This window comes from Vanessa tameamea, chromosome 2 (assembly GCF_037043105.1).
Source record: "Vanessa tameamea isolate UH-Manoa-2023 chromosome 2, ilVanTame1 primary haplotype, whole genome shotgun sequence".
NCBI lineage: Eukaryota > Metazoa > Arthropoda > Insecta > Lepidoptera > Nymphalidae > Vanessa > Vanessa tameamea.
This window is the reverse complement of record NC_087310.1, coordinates 11,229,810-11,247,889: the sequence shown is the minus strand read 5'-3', so window position 1 is coordinate 11,247,889 and position 18,080 is coordinate 11,229,810. Positions and strand designations below refer to the sequence as shown.

The 18,080-nt window shown below is 29.5% G+C and overlaps 3 protein-coding genes across 8 annotated transcripts in view; 2 read left to right on the top strand and 1 right to left on the bottom strand.

The window, feature by feature from the left end:
- The window catches only part of Kcc (kazachoc), a 361,663-nt gene extending 355,805 nt beyond the window's left edge, over positions 1–5,858 (top strand). For all 5 annotated transcript variants that reach the window (XM_064216704.1, XM_064216460.1, XM_064216209.1 and 2 more), the window contains 3 exons: positions 733–896; positions 1,636–1,775; positions 2,037–5,858. In XM_064216704.1, the coding sequence (XP_064072774.1) occupies positions 733–896; positions 1,636–1,775; positions 2,037–2,128 (396 nt within the window). In that variant the 3' untranslated portion in view covers positions 2,129–5,858. The remainder of the gene's footprint in view (positions 1–732; positions 897–1,635; positions 1,776–2,036) is intronic.
- Positions 5,859–7,449: 1,591 nt separating this feature from the next.
- On the bottom strand, positions 7,450–9,691 carry LOC113402024 (FAST kinase domain-containing protein 3, mitochondrial-like). Its single transcript, XM_026642136.2, has one exon. It carries the CDS (start codon positions 9,575–9,577, stop codon positions 7,643–7,645), a length of 1,935 nt encoding a protein of 644 aa, XP_026497921.2. The 5' UTR covers positions 9,578–9,691; the 3' UTR covers positions 7,450–7,642.
- Positions 9,692–10,723: 1,032 nt separating this feature from the next.
- Positions 10,724–17,314, top strand: LOC113402026 (trans-1,2-dihydrobenzene-1,2-diol dehydrogenase-like). Of its 2 annotated transcripts, none has more exons than XM_026642139.2 (6): positions 10,724–10,758; positions 12,021–12,228; positions 12,572–12,863; positions 13,027–13,273; positions 16,555–16,705; positions 16,986–17,314. In XM_026642139.2, the coding sequence occupies exons 1-6, from the start codon at positions 10,738–10,740 to the stop codon at positions 17,087–17,089; spliced, it is 1,023 nt and encodes a 340-aa protein (XP_026497924.2). In that variant the 5' UTR covers positions 10,724–10,737; the 3' UTR covers positions 17,090–17,314. The 2 variants fall into 2 exon arrangements, with proteins under 2 accessions (XP_026497924.2, XP_026497923.2); XM_026642138.2 differs by lacking the exon at positions 10,724–10,758 and adding an exon at positions 11,681–11,851.
- The last annotated feature ends 766 nt before the right edge of the window (positions 17,315–18,080 follow it).

Sequence of the window (18,080 nt, the reverse complement as noted above, 5' to 3'; positions counted from 1 at the left end):
AAGATATATCGAGTTACTTGTATTTATTTTAATCTAAGGATATGAATGGGTTTACCTGAATCATAATTCCTTTATTTTTCTTTCCGAAATAATTTAAAACAGTTCTGAAAGTTTACTAAATACCCCCAATTCTTCAAACAAAAATAAATTAATCATTTGCTTTTTCGTGTTCTACCAATCGCAGCGTTTTATTATTTTACTTTTCGTGTTTTTGTTTTTTTTTTATTTCTCACCGAGCTAAAGCACCTTAGTCTTTGATATTATTAAAAAATATATAACCACAATAATTATAAATATAAATATTCGATTTTATTCAGTTGTTGAAATAAATTAAATATTGCTTTCAATAACTGAATAAATTTATCGATAAGAGATGTAAATGTAATTAATTGATACTACTGCACTGCTTAATCATTTTATTTTTATGATTATGTTGGTCAACTGCATGGTATAGCTAACCATAAAGAGTCCTAGCGAATTTACACACGGTGGTCATATGTTTGCAATTAGTTCATTCACATTGATTTGTTCACTTTAGTTTCTCATACCACATTAGCTAAGAGTGGATGTTTGAATGTCAGTAGTCAGTGATCGTTTTACAATTTAAATAATATATGACATCCCGTGTTTCATTCGCCTTGAATCCGTCATGTGCAACGCTCGGTACGCGATACGAACAAATTTAAACGAAATTTCGAAATGGAACGATGAAAAAATTGGGGTAAATATTAGGACGAATTTCGAAGTAGTTTGTTGCACATAATCGATTCAATGTGGGACTCGCCCGATGAACGCTCGCAGTGTGAGTCGCCGCCGCCTGACGCCGAGAAACACAAGGAAGGCAACCCCAACGGCGACGTGGGTAACCCCAAGCCCAACATACCCAACATTACTCCGTAAGTCAAACTTTATACATATTTCATTTTAAATAATAATAAGAATAAAATTGTAACATATCAATATTTTTTCTCCATCGCAAAATATCCTCCTATCATATATAAAACTTACTGGTGACTTTGGGAAGCCCGTAAATATGTACCACCCACTTTACAATTCTTCCATTGAGCCAGTGTTATTGCAAGCACAGAGGATAAAACAATCTCTTCCATTGCTTAGCAACGCATTTAATTTATACTGTTAGTAATAATTAGTGTCCAACCGAAATTTCGGTTTCGACTTCGGGTGAAATGGTCCGAAGTTAGGGCCGAAGCTTAAGGTTTTTAGTAAGCGCCAAAATTCAACAAGCTGTTACGATTGTGCAAGAAGGCAATTGAAAATATGTGAAGAGGGTTATACTGAGTTGCACCGGCTGGTCACCATCGCCAGTTGTTAATCAAAACATAACATTCTCAGCAAACTTAACTTGTATGATATAATGATAAGTTAAATGACCGTAACTTGTTGTTGATAACACTGTTTTTTTTTATAATTAAATTATAATTATGACTTTTGTTTTTAATTTACTCATATTTGTAAACAACAACAAACAAATATTTTTGTATGTCCAGTATCACAATTTTTAACCTTCAGTCGGACAATAACTAAAAAAAAAACATGTTTATACTTCACTTTGAAAAACAAAGAGACAATTTATTAATTTACATATTAAACCGACTAATATACTTTTTTATACAGTGACGAGGGCACTGTTCGACGAATGCACACGGCTGTGAAGTTGAACGAAGTGATTGTGTCGCGCTCACATGACGCACAACTAGTCATACTGAATCTACCTGGCCCTCCACGCGACACCAAACTCGAGAGGGAATCTAACTGTACGTTGGCAAATTAATGAGTTTATCTTTCATAAACACAGCTATAATTCTATTTTGAACTACGTTAAAAAAAAAAAATTAAAATAATGTATATTTTTTACGAAAAATTTAATATATGTATGTAGCCGAGAGGACTGGTTCAATAGAGTCGGGGGTTGGAATCCACAATCTTTGATTACACCCACGTCATCTAACAACTGGACCAGATTGGCTGAAAATAAAATATTTTTCTCTAATATTGATAACTTTTTAAAACTACAGATATGGAGTTCCTGGAGGTGTTGACGGAGGGTCTAGAGAAAGTGCTGATGGTTCGTGGAGGAGGACGCGAAGTGATCACTATCTACTCGTGAACGCGCACCGCGTATACACTCGCCTCCGTAATATTAATCTTTTTACTACAAGAATATATGTTGAACTATCAGTGCAAACGTTCGCGCCTTCGAATGCAATTTACAAAAGTCTACGTGATATGTTCGTAAATGTTTCATACTCTGTTTTAAAGGATCTTAAACGGATCGAGATCGCGTCTTGTTGATCGGTATGTAAAATTAACAATCGCATAATAAACCTGCCGTGGATGATCGCAGAGCGGTCTGAATATTATGTTTAATAGTTCGTTTGTATAATATATCGTATTTACTTACGACTACTGAAATTATATTAATGTTCGTTTGACGTGTAAATGTTAGATTAGATCTAAATTTTGTTACATTTGATGCTTAGTGGTGATTTAATTAATAAAAATATATTCACTGTTGTATACATACATATGTGTGAAATATTCGTAAATCTTAAAGAGCCTTAACTTAGGTTAGCTCGACGTTTGTTCCGTTACTATTTAGATTAGTTGTAAGTGGGAATCTGACTAAAGTTACCGACACGCCTCTAAAGATTTTTAATGTATCTCTTTGATTTTTTTTAATAATAACATTTATAATGTTGATGAAATTGTAGATAATATACAATCATGGAATATTTTATCTAAATTAAATTAACTTTGTAAATAGTTATTTTGTTCTAAGAATATTGTCTGCTCAAGTTAAATATAACATGGGACTGAAGATTGATGAAATTTAAATGTTTACTTCCCGGATCATTGTAGAGACACTAGTCTAGTCATTTACAGACGATGCAAATTTGTTAACATTTTGACTATATATTTTTAATTGTTATTTTATTAATCATTTTATTTGAGATTTAGTATAACAAACACAATGTATATTTTACATGATATTCATTTTCATAGTTAAGTAGAACATTGTACGACTTTTACGTTTCGTTTTTATTCATAATGTCGAAACCTGAAAATTATTACGCACATTCGCGTAGTTAGCTGATTTCTTACTGTGATCATTTATATAATGTTTGTGTCATCTCTATTATAATGTAATTGACACCCATATACTTACAAAATGGGTGTTTTATTCATAAGAAAATTATAATTCTTCTTATATATAACGACTTAAAGGACTATGATCCTTGTCAAGATTCTTAGTTATAAGGCCTACTATTAAGAAATGTTCGAAATACTATAAGTAATTACTGATATAAATCTGTCATTATCGGAAACGACTTTGCGTTGAGTACAGAGTAATGTAACAATTTCTTCTCACCTTTATACTTGCTAATGACAGATATTAAATACTATTAAAAACCGGTATTCGTAATATCTTTTAAGTACCAAAGTCAATGTTAGCTAAGCGATTTTAAAGGAATACTATTGAACATTTAATTTATTTGTCATTTAAAAAGACAAATCAATCAAAAACTACGTATTTATATTGTGTCTCGGATAAATAATCTACATACTTAATCAAATAAAATTGTCAATTTATGATTTCGGTATCATTATATAAGAAATTAATGTAACGAGTATTAGGTTACTGCCAAATAGAAATCGATGTTGTAATTCCTAGTCCTTAAGCGATTAGGTAGTTAATTCTAAATTAATTCATCATTCGAAACTTCATAATAATAGTAAATTAGATTGATTGAAAGATAGTTAAGTATAGTGCATGATCAATTTTGCGAATATTAGACTATAAATTTAAATAGATTAATTATTATTAAATCCTCTGAATTATAGAAATTAAAATCTTCGATGGCAGTAACGCTGTTTTGAAAAATAGGTAAACATCTAATTTGCAATGGACCTGTCTACGTTTACCTGAATATATAATACCTGTATCATACAGTATTAAATTGTTATGTCGACCGTACTACTCATAAAATCTAAGCAAAAACATTAGTGCAGGACAGAATATATATCGATTATTGCTTTATTTTTCGAAACATTGATTAAATTAAGACACCTTATTTAAGCTGCAGAATGTTTGAAATTTTGATAATTTTATTTAATATATAAAACTTCTATGTATTTAACTAAAAAAACTGCCCAAAACTACTTGTATAACTAAAACCACAAAATCCGACGAATGTTAGTGACAGATTATAAATATGGTAATGTTAACAAAATTTATAATGAAAACCTTTTTAATCTTTGCATTTTTAATAAATGCTTTAAAAGCGAATAGTGCATATTCTTAACGTGGCTTATATCGATAGAGAAACGATCGTTCCATAAATTATACTTTTTTTTTTAAATATGATTCTGTCACAACATTACCGGATTATTTGTGTTATTTTTCCGGCAATGTGAAAGAAGTATGAATGGCGACCATAAATTGTCAACAAAAAAGTATGCTTGTAGATGTATTGTGCCGTGATTTTTAACGTGATACATTTTGTGATGTTCATAATGGAATGGTACTTGAGGATTGAATAAACAGATTTCACTTAATAAAATTAAGTAGATATTATATCTATAACTAAATTTCAATATATTTAACGGATTCTTTAAAAGATTATAAATAGTAAAGCATATATACGTGGATGTGTTCTTCATCACTTAGTGATATAAAATATACAGAATCATTATAATGTTATAGTTGACATATCTTCATTTTACAAAACCATAAACAAAAATAAATATATTTATGAATAATCTATTCAACTCTTTTATGCCTATTAATAGACACTGATAAATTTTTGAGTCGATGTTAGATTAAACATAACGTCAATTTCTTTTCACGATTTGCACACCAAGATTTTAAAAAAATACATTAAAAAAAGTGTAAATTTTGTTTAATGTAAAACATTTTGACAATTATAAAACGAAAAAATAAAAATTTCAATCGACCGCATTAAGTCCACCATTGTTATGTGCCAAAGTTCAAAATTAATCTAAAAAAATTAGATTCGGTGAGATTACCATAATCTACTAAGTAGAGTTACCATAAGAACATAAAACAATTTAAAGTTCATTGAACTTATGGGTATATTTACAATTGATTTTGAAAAAATATTGTGTGGTAGAAATATTAAGTTGACTAAAATAGTTTATACTTGTACACCATACGAAATGCACATAGATAAACCTAAATTTCAAATAGAAAGAAATATCGTGTTCGTATTTTCAATCTATATAAAGATACCTATTTCTAGGATAATTTAAAAAATAAACATTTAATGAATGTACCTAACTCTATCGAGTGTCTTGTAACTTAATGAATAAAAATTGTCTATTTTAGATTTTAGGCTGTGAGCCAGCGTAAAGTTTAAACACATTCATTAAAATTTTGATATTTCAAGCTAGAGTTGCTGTGATACACCATTTGGCTATAAAGTATAGAGTATTCGTTTCTGGCTATAGCTTTTATTGATAAAAGCTAAATGTTTATCAATAAATGAAATAATATATTTGATTTTACCCAAATCTAGTTGCAAATATCATGATTTGTACTTCTGAACAACATTTCTAAATGAGAAATTACTTTCGTTTCGAAAAAAATAATAAAAATAAATAGTGATGTAGAATAAATTCGTATACTTTTTTAATTTGTTTAAATTAAACCTTTTGATCTACAAATTTATCAAAAACTACATAAGTTTTCAACTGTAAAAGCTATCTAATAAATTAATAAAATAATTATCTATTCAAATAATAATTCTAGTAAATTAGAAAGTGAGTAAATTTAAGGAAAATGTTATGAGTATAATAAAATAAATTATAATAATGAACGAATTATTTATTTAACACCCCCTATTCAATTCTAAGAAAAAAAATTAAAAAAACAAAATACAATTTCGTATAAACTTTGAGATTTTCAATTTCTCTCCATCGTTGACTATGCCAGTAATCTACACGAACAAAAATATGGAAGCAATACAATAGACAAGACGATATTTTAGCCAGTGGAAATGAAAAAGAAAATTCATATCTCATTTGTTCTTACCTTGATTTAGTTCAAACTAACAAATTATGCCTTGAAATGACTTAAAACATCAATTCTTAAAAGAACCGTTTTGGTCATTTAGCTTTTTTCCTTTCGACTGACGATATCAATACTATCAAATAACTTGGAACATGACTATTGTAATGTTTAAACACAATTCCCTACAGTAAGCTAGGTACAATCTAGTTATAAGTAAAACAGAAAGTAATCGAAATAAAAATATTTAGGCATATGTTCAAATAAAACCGTCATAATTTATTAAATGTTTGTATTATTATATCTATGCTAGTAATCGAATACATGACTTATAAAATTGCATGTATATCAGGTATTCAAATGACGATTAGTATAACATTTTACTAACACTACCTCAATACGGAAACAACTGTACATATATATTATTTTAAACAATCCAATAAATCAATTTGTCTGTACCGGACAACACTATAAACACCTAATTCGCCGCTTGAAAATAACGTTTTCCAAAAACGCATAATTTAAATTAACTACTTACTTTTTTTAAAAAAAGGGGTTACCGTTACTCCACAATGGCCGCACTTTAATGGATGCTACGATGATGATATACATAAATAGTTTTATAAATAAATCTTTTATAGAATATCGCTTACGCGAAGAGTTTCTACATTGAACTGAGAGGAAGACAAAGATTTTTGAAAAGTTTAAAAATAGATTATTATAAATTGTTACCCCTCTTAATTGCTCCTTCAAAACAAATTTCAGTTGTTTGATATTTAGGTATTTGTTCAACAAATTTTGGAATTTTTGTACATTATGTATATCACTAAAACAAGACTAGAAAAATAGTTCACTTATTTTAACTGTACAATTGTACCAAAATATCCCATATATATCACAAAGTTGATGAATACTTTTAATATTTTTCAAAAAAAGTTAAATTGTATTTTTATAAAAATACAATTTAACAAATATTCTAACTTTAAGCTGGTGATATTTTCTATTATAAGTTTCAACTAATTCTTCTAACAATATAGAACTAAATATAAATTTTACTCTGAATATACAAATTCAAGTATCATAATTACCACCTTTAGAACAATAATTATCAAAATAGATAAAATATAATCATTAGGCAGGCCACAGGTCTATTAATATGTGTTTGGTTCACTTATCACAAATGTTTGTTTATTAATCAATGTATCTACTTAAAGAAGAAAATACAATGCAAGTAAGAAGCGCATCTGTAAATGATTTAAAACTTAACAAATACACTATTTGTAGAAAAAAATAATGAATAAATGAACTGTTGTTATACTTATTATATATATTATACATATACATCTTCGTTTTATACGCTTTTTTTTAATTTTAGAATTACATTAAAAAGGCAAAATTTATATGTGAACCAAAGTTTAACCCATGAAACATGACATTATAAGATTAAAAGTGCATTAACAAATGATCTGACAACTAATCCACATATTAAAGAACATAATAAAACTGATATATGTTTTATGTACTTACATTTCATTTTATATATAATTCCTGTTTATTTACATTAATATAACTTACTTTATAACTAAGATAATTTTACGAGCAAGGTTCAGCATTGTTGATTTTCTCTGTGAGATATTTCTGAAGTGATACCGTATCATGAGATGTATAAAACTTACTAAGTGATGTGTATTTTAAACTTACTACTTTGATACCCAGTATTTTTAATTGCTTTTTCTTCATGATCTGAGGACCAATTAACTGTTCACAATCAAAACAATAATGGTCAGGCAAATGGATGAGAATAGCTATGCTACCATTTCTTATAGTTGGAGATTTCCAGTTAAAAGTATTATCGTCTTTTCCCACTGGGTGCAACATTACATCAATTAAGTATGTTTCATCAGAACAATAGTTTGGTAACACAATACCTGTTGATAATTCCATAGATACACCAATTACAGATAAAATATTATCCTTAATCTTTTCGAGAATATTTTTAATTCTACAGTCTTGCAACACTGGTTTAAACCATTGATCTTTTGGTAATAATGGACCGGAATATTCTTTACACTCTAATGATAAGGCCGTATCAATTAAATGAAGTTTTTTCAAAACATCATTATTATTTACTTTAGCTATATATTCTGCACTAAATATTTTATATACCAACTTCAATGGGTATTGACCACAGTATATGTACGAAAGAATAATTGAACTCAGATCATCAGTATTAATTTTGTAACAATTATCCAGAAGAACATCTTCCACTGACATCCAAAACTCAGGACTAGGATTTGAGTATAAATATCCAAATGGGTATATAAAAGATTTTAAAAAACTGGATGGCACCTGTTTTATGTTATTTAAAAAATATTGACTGCAGACATTGAGTATATGTTGATTGCACAATTGAAACTGCATACAATAATTCAAAATACCTATGACTAAAACCTGTGATTTGATTTTTGATCCTTTATGTTTCAAGAACTTTTCAACAGCTGCCTCAACTTGCTGATCTGTGTACTTCAGCCGAGTGAACTTTGTAATAATATCTAATAATTCATCATCATCTAAAGCATGGATGTTTGTGAATAACCAATGTCCCAAAACAGGGAAAGACTGCAATGAAAAGTATTTTTCTGTAATGAAAATATTAATAATATCTAGCATAGCTTGAACTTTGATTTTAGACCATAATTCAGATAATTTCTGTTCTAGTAATGCTACAATAGTTTTTTTGCTGACTCTCAATCCTGGCAGAACTGCAAAGACATGCACAATATTAGTTTCATTTATCTCTTTCTCCTTATCAACAAATCCAACCCACAACTTATCAATAGTTTCCGAATATTTTTGTTGATTATTATTTTTAATTAGGAACAATGCGAAGTCACACAATTGTTCTAAAGTTAACTTATTGTCAATTACTCTTAAAAATAACTCATCGCAAAACTTGTGTTTATGAGGTTCCATAACCAATGAGGTTGTCCTAAGTACATTAAGTATTGTTTGGGTGTCTTCAGTCTTCATAACAACTTTTAACAATTTTTCTAATATAGCACCTTTAGCAAAATTTATATGAATATTTTCTGTTTTTGGCACATACAAGTTTCCATCTTTTTCTAAGTCATATATCCTTTCAATAGCTCCTAATGCAATATTCGGAGTAATTTTAGTACATTTTGTTATTAATGAAAAAACTTCACGTAAATCCATGCATTGCTTAAACTCTTCTTGTATCAAATGATAACTGAGAGAGTCATTTGTAGCTCGTGGAGTTTCGGTCGACGGAGGGACATTTAAATCTGCTAGATCTTTCAACTTCCTTACAACCACTGGTAATTCATGTACGTTGAATCCATTCTCTATTAAAATCGTGCTGTTAGTAAATTCTGGATCATAAAATTTCTCGTCACTAAACGTACGAGTAAAATAAGTGTAAATCGATGAGAGCGAATTGCAATTGTTTGCACATGATAAAACATTGTTTCTTGCTTTTGAATACGATCGCCACAAAATAAATGACATTTCTAGTAGAATTGCAAGCAAGCAAATAATAATTCTCAAAAGAAAATTAAAAATGTAAAGTAACTACGACATTATTTATTGAGCCATTTTATGTCAATAAAAACGTCATAACAATAATACTGAAATGTCAAAACAGATAACATTAAGTTATTGATATGTCACTGTCATACTGTCAATAAATCTGTATCCCAAGTGTTGTACGTAATGATTGTGGTAACTAATAACTGAGTAGCCTTATATTCAAATAATTCACTGCTATTTTTTTTAGACATTATAATAGGAATGAGGTATACAATATATGTTAAAATTATATACAGACGGAAATTCACATTGCGATTACAAATTTTGTTTTGTAAGGATTTATATGATTTCAATGATATACAACTGTACAATCACGCTGACAAAGATACTAACTGCTCATATACATTATACAAATCGCAGTTTTGTTCAACAACATAATTATACAGTAACACTTATTCAACATTCGAATACATTTGTATAAAAATATGGTGCATTGCAGTGCGGTACCATAGGTTAATTACAAAAAGAACACTAGAATGTTTTTAATTTAATCTGTAATTAAATAGATTCTGCTAGTTAACTAATGCAATCGACCCCACAAAAGATGCTAACAGGGCGCAGATTATTTTGCCAGAGATGTCAAATGTCAATTTGTCATATACTGCCATTTCTGATTTTTCAAATGTCAATTGTTATATAATATTTGTCATTGTCAGTCGTCTCGTGATTTGTTGTGATGATAGTCGTCAGTTAATAATAAGTACCTCGTAGTAACTATTATTATTTTAATTAGGTAAGTTTTAAGTTGACATTAATTTTAAAATAATGCTTTTTTTACTTCTATAATAACTCCAAATGTCTAGTAATTCTTAATATATATATACATCCTTCTTTATTTTTTTTTTATATATTTTAATTTTGGTTAACGTAAAATAATTAAATATCATTTAGTGTTCTTAAATTAGGATATAAAAAAAGTTGATTTCATTCATCTCGTTATTTAATTAATCTTTAATCTATTTGACTTTTAAAAACATGTTATTTCTATTTAAGTTGTAAACACAAAAAAACAAATCATGTGCTACTGAATAAATTAACTTTATCTGTATATTATATTACAGAAAAAAGAAAATAAAAATATGCCGGAACAAACAAAAATTGTAAGTGAACAAAGTTATTAACGTTACTTAATAATTTGTAATTCTTTTAAACATACTTTAACTTTATATTCTACTATATTAAAATGAATGGATTGCAAAATTTTAAGTGAATTTATTGACTTCATAGAAATATAATACAAATTATATTTATAATAAAAATTTATAAATAATTTAAAAGATGCCAATTTCAATATGTTAAAAAAGGCATATAAATATATAATGATATGAATAACAGAATGATAAATGAGTGGAGTCAGTTTATTGTGCTGATTGTGTTTAATTAACTATGTATTTTAATTGCTAAAAATTAAAAAATACCAGTCTCTTGTTAGTCCTTGTTAATATAATATGATTAATTTATTTCAAATAACTACATTTTGTGTTTATTGATTTTGATGATCTCACAAAAATAAATATTTGGAAGGCAACAAGAAACAGTATCATGTTCTTGTCATTATAGTTTTCGTTTATTATATATTTATAAAATTAGCTTTCTTGTATTCATTTTTTTTAAAAAGTAGTAAATATTTAGTTTTCTTTATTATAAATATTTGTAATTTTGTTTATAACATGGAATAAATGCTATGTTCACAGTTTAACAAACCATCAAAACATTGTCAATCGTAATAAAAGCATTGTAAACAAACATTGTTACAGATATACCAAACATTGTGATAAGTAATACAAACAATTACTAATCAAGGTACTTGACCAATTGAAATGCTCTCTTTTATTGTCAGCAATTATATATAGAGGACATTAATATACAAGGTCTAACAAATACCTTATTCTATGGTAGGAATCTCAGTACATTATTAAATGTAATGCAGATAAGAGGTGTTAAGATTATTATTTATTTATCTTTGATAAGAACTTGTTCTTTTTATCTAATTTTATCAATTTTTTCGTGATATATATACCTGTTATTACATATATGAAAGTGTTTACATAGATGTCAATTGAGACAGTGTTGGGTTACGATAGTTATGTAACTGCTAAATTGCATATTGAATTTCATATAACAGCACAATTGTCTAGAACTCTCCCATATTGCATATTCAGCTTGCTTTATGCTAAGACTATCATTACATATGTAGTAATCCCTTTTATATAAGTGTTATCTTTATACAGTTTACCTTATCATAAGAAATTTGATAATTAAATACAGACATTATAATAAGTGCCAGTCTATGGTGGTATGCTTGTGTATTCCTAGATCGACAATAGTGTAATATTATAATTCGTGTTGAACGTTATTTTAGATGGGTAAACAGTTAAAATGGGGTATAGCTGGAGTGGGTATGATCACTCACGACTTCCTGACAGCAATGGCATCATTGCCGGCTGAACAACACAAGGTCGTTGCCATCGCTGGCAAAGACCTAGATCGTGTTCACAGATTGGCCACGCTCCACAATATCGACACGGCCTATGAAGGCTACGAATCCATTGCAGCCGACACCGACGTTGGTATGTTTAGTGTTATTTCGTCTCTTGCATACAATATGTACATTTTGTATAATATTTCCTATTCCGGACACACCAAACTAACGTTCGATTTTCCTTTTCCTTTTCCTTATCAGTCATTCCTCGCGAATCTAACGTCAAGGGCGCTTAGGGCAATTCTAATTTTCCTTCTATAAAAAAACTATCGCTGGCATGAATCAATCTTAACCTTGCATATATGTATATTTGAATACTAAAACAATATACGATGCCCTCATTATTTTACGTCACAATTATTATTATTTATCTTTCGTTCTTTTTTAATAATTTTGGTTTAATTTTCTGGCATGTCGCATTTTATTTTCAGACATAGTTTTCGTCAGCGTCCTTAATTTACAGCATTTTGATGTAGCAAAAATAATGTTAGAAAACGGTAAACACGTGTTGTGTGAAAAGCCTATGGGTATGTCATACAAGCAGACAAAAAGTCTGGTGGACTTGGCGCGCGAAAAAAAACTCTTCCTCCTCGAGGGGATGTGGTCGAGGTTCTTTCCTGCTTATGATGCTTTAGACAAGCACATTGCGAGTGGTGGGCTTGGAGACATATATCATGTAAACATACAATTTGGGGTTGAAATTAACGACATTGAGAGGAATTTGTAAGACTTTTTTATTTTCATACTCTGCTCATATATCACATATATCTATGGTCTATTTGCTTTATTTAACACATTTATTTTATTCACATCGTTCATTTTTTTTTTACAAATGACACATTTCTTCTAATGTTATTAATTATAATAAAACCATTAATTATTTCAGAATGAAAGACTTAGGTGGCGGCGTTGTGCTAGACTTGGGTATTTACATGTTACAACTTTTGCAATTCGTGTACAAGGAGCCGCCAGCGGACATCATGTGTACGGGGCACTTGAGTAAGACCGGCGTCGACGAGTCCATATCTTGTGCTATAAAGTATAAAGACGGAAAAACTGCGACTATAGCGGCTCATACACGAGCAACTATGGCCAACAGAGCTGAGCTCACGGGAACAAAAGGGACACTTTTGGTAAGTATTGTTAAACTTCAGTAGATATAGGACTCAATTACCTCCTATTTTTTTATAGTTATATATACATGCATAAACTGCCTTGTTAGTTTAATTCAGAGCTCGGCAATTCCTTATATCAATGTGACCGTAGATAGATATTCGTAAAGATTCGTTTTCAGTCAATTTAAAAAAAGAAAGAGCTTACTTGTTTTTCAGCAATTGAGCTGGGATTTGTTTTATTCTTAAATAATGTGACCATTTTCGATTGTTTTAACTGCAGTGTATTTATAGGGATTTGGCAGAGATCACATACTTTTTCATCCAATTCAGTTCATTAGATTCTTAGTAATGGTAATGGATTTAAATTAAAAGTAAGAAGACTAAACACTTACTGACATTCTCCCAATTGCCAAAAACTTTAACGCAAACTATTTGACATACTATACTGACAATATAACTGAGGAGTTATAATTTTGTATTTTAAATTTCATTAGATCCTCCACTCAAAAGCGCAATCATCATTATTCGATAATATATTTTTTTAATAATTTTATTCTGTCAATACTTTAATGACGAAAACAGTTAAGGTAGGAAACAGAGGCAGAATTGCAAAAAAATAGTTTTTTTTCATTAATCTATAAAATCACTTTTAAATTTGGATGTGGTTTGACATAACTTAATTCTGACTAATTTTGTTTTAAGACACATTTCTTTACAAACGTATTTTAATATGCGTAGTAATACTATCGAGAAAGTATTATAATTAATTATATTTTTAAATACCTAGCGGTAAGTCAATTTTTTCTTTAGGCAAATTTTTACTTCTAATCTGATCGTAGATAAGAGTTTGAGTCGGGGCGGTTGCTCTCTGACCTCTGTCTTAATAGCCGTTTTAAGTACAGAATTTAATTTAGTTAAATTATTTAGACGATTCAAAAGCTTGTCCAAAATCTCCTCAAGTAAAGTTTAATATAATTTCCATTGCATGGTATTTTCTTTTAACCTAAGCTTTACGACTATTAATTAGGGCATACATTTAAACTGGGACACCATATTGATATAACCGGTGACGTCAGTTGGCGTCGTCCGTTTCGGCGCCCGTCACCGCCCGTCGCGGCCTGATGTCGCCCGTTGTCGCCCGTTGTCAATTATCGCATCGTCGCTCGTCGCCATGCATCGGACGAAGACACGTGTGATGAGATAAGAAATGGTGGTGATGGAATCCTGCATTATGCTGTGTGTGCTGTGCTCTGTTACAGAGAGTCGTGCGGCCAAGGTGTTTGTCGAAATGCTTCGAATGGTTCATCGATAAATTCTTATCCTCTTAGTAATTAACAACATGGACTGGGAGTATTTCGAATTTAATTTGACGCCTCTGATCACTACCAGTTTCTCGGATTCGCTTATTATAAACTGACATCGAGTAGCCGGTGATTAGGAAACAAACGTGAATAATCTTGCATTGGTTAGGTATGCATTAAACCAATTTGCGAGACATTCAAAGAGCGAATTTAAGTTTTGTTCGAATACGAATTTCCACCAGCGTCCTTTGTGGTCATTTTATTTCGGTTTCTTTGAAATAAATTCCTAGTTGTTATACATTTTTGGAAAGCTAAGAAAACGTTTATGTTTTTAAAATAATCTGCAGGAGAAGTTTCATAACGATTTTTTGAGTTTTTAAGGCATTTTTGTGGAAAAAAATCAAAAAATTTTTGAAATAATATCTTTTTCCGTCTCGCATTTTAAATTTGGACGGATAATTATTGTCTTAATATTGACAAATAACCAGTGTTAATTCGTTTTTATAAATCAGATTTTTATTGATACTTTTTTTTAAATAAATTGTTGAAGTTGCATTTTTGATACTTGATAATTCAAAAATGGTTCACTTTTGCATTATGCATATGGGGGTTAAAATTATTGCAAATAGTTACCCCTATCACCTCCTAACGGGAATACGTCGAATTACCAATAACCCTTTATATTCAATTTTACAATTTAGTTAGGATCAAATATGCGTCTTCCACATCGCAGCATATACAATACTATTGCGCCAATAGAAAATAATTATTGAAACACAAATGTTTGCAATTGCACACGAGCGACTCATTAAGTTTCATTGTAAATACTTTTGTAATCAGGTTATTAAGAATTGTATGTTGCTTTGGTTCTAAATATAAGAACTAATAGTTCGTAACTTATCGCTGATGTCTTTATACATTTCTAAATAGTTATACGTATTTATGTATATTTTCTCATATTGTTTAGTCTTTTCAAAGTTTACTATTCATAAAAAATATCAATATCAATATCTTAATTGTAACTTAGCTACTGAACTGTTTATGTATTTAAATTTTATTTTAAATTTCTATTAAGTAAGTAAGTTAAGTCAATAAGTAAGTTTTTTTACATTGGATATTATTTTGAATTAATGTTGTGGGAATTTTAAAGAGCGACCTTTAGTACGAATTCGGTCATGTTCGAATACGAATTTCCACCAGCGTCCTTTCTGATCATTTTATTTCGGTTGCTTTGAAATAAATTCCTAGTTTTTATACATTTTCGGAAAGCTAAAAATTTATGACATAATATCGTTTTCCAACTCGCATTTTTAAATTTGGACCGATAATTATTGTTAAAATATTGAAAAATATCGAGTGTTGAATCGTTTTTATAAATCAGAAGAAAAAAGTAGATTTTAATCAAAACTTTTTTTTAAATAAATTTTAGAAGTTGCAATTTTGACTTATTTTGAAAAATCTAAAAAACGTGATAACTCAAAAATGGTTCACTTTTGCATCATGTATATGGGGGTTCAAATTATCGCAAATAGTCACCCCTATCACCTCCTAACGGGAATACGTCGAATTACCAATAACCCTGTATATAGATTATGAATCTGTTCCCTGTTGCTTTGCCCGGGCGTGTGGGGCGAGTTGCGATCTTAGGTAGCCTACGTCCTTTCTGTAGGAGTAAACGTGATAGCGTGAAAAACAAATTATTCTATTCAATTAATACACTTTGAAAGGCTAGCGAAATTTTGTTCGACAAAAAAAGCAATATTTTATAGGCATACCGGATACCGGAAATCAGAATTTTGACCTAAAATAGTATAAAGTAACTACGGCACCATCGAGACAGTTGATCATTATTATTAGATTGTTATAGATAATAAATACAAACTAATTTAATGTTATCAATAATTAATGCTATAAAGCCTTCAGCTACAATATTTATACAAGTGGTATACTTTGTATAAATATGTATTTGAAATGATATGTTAATTTTTTTATTTTTAGTTGGACTACTTCTGGTGCCCGACCGTTCTTCACATATCGGCGGCTAACATTACGGAATGGACTTTACCTAAAGGCAAATATAAATTTCACTTCCATAATAGTGCCGGTCTCAGCTACGAAATACAGGAATGTTGGGATTGCATCAGTCAAGGTATATATATATAAGTTTAATCTATCGTATATATATTTTTAGATATCGACATAATATTTTCATGACCGAACTCAAACGATTTCCGAAACTCTAAAGCAGATATGAATATGAGAGTAAGGAGATCCTATTGATTATTTATGTACGAAACATTCGCATCCACCAAATCTGCTTTCGTGGGTACTTAAATATTTTAAGAAATTCTCAAGTCCATTAAAACAAAAACAAATCAAAGATTTTAAATTATAATGCAAATTATATAATATTAAAATGCTCGTTCCAGGTTTGCTAGAAAGTCCAAAAATGAATTTAGACGAGAGTATACTTCTATCGAAGCTGAGCGACACAATGAGGACGCAACTGGGAGTACTCGATAATGCACTTTAACGTAATAAAATAAAGTTCAAAATAAATTAATGCCAGTATAGTATAAATTTAGGCTAGACTCGGTGGATACGATGTGATTACGAGAACAGATATAGAAATTTAAATTCCATTAATCATGTTCACCGTACAAGTACAGTATTTACCTCAACTAACTGTGATTCAAGTGTGTTGTGACACGTATTATAATATTATATATTTTAAAAATATACATGCTAATTTATTGTACTCGAATGTTTTATTTGCAAATGATTGAATACTATTTTTATCGATTGCAGTGTTCTGTGTGCGTTCGAACTACTTAAAGTTTATTAACATGATTAGATGTTAATTGTGAGACACGACGTTGTCGAGAATTCATTTTAAAATATTAAAATTGTTGTATGGGTGTTTGTTGAATATTATGTTTTACAATTAAACTTGAGCGAATGGATTTAAATAAAATTTGTATCGATTTATTATAATCGATTGTCTATTATTTGTTTGACACACATTTGTTTGATAAAATTTTACAGAGAAATTCCTTATAGGACTTATATACATAGGTGAGCACTAAACGAGGATATTTAAAAATTCGTCTGAAAGGATAGTTAAATGGAGGCTGAAAGTTAGTAGTAAATTCATAATTTCTAACTTTTGTTATTTTTATAAATTAAAAAAAAATGTGACAGTGGTTTTGAACTTCCATCCCAATTTTCAACGTGTTGTGTGTTTTCCTGCGTTTGTGTACGCGAGCATTTTCATTTCTTTTACCTTCAGAATCACACGACCGCGGAGAGACACACGTACCATTGGTTACATACTGTCCGAGGCAAAGGAGTGTCCGTAGTCGAATACAAAAAATAAGTTAATTTTGATCCGAACATGTTCGTCGACACCGAGACTGAAGTGTTTTTTAAACAAGTTCGTGTAGTCTAGTCTAGTGAGTCACTAAATACGATATTGCTATAAATAATATACATGAAAATAAAACGTGTTCAATAAAAAAAATATA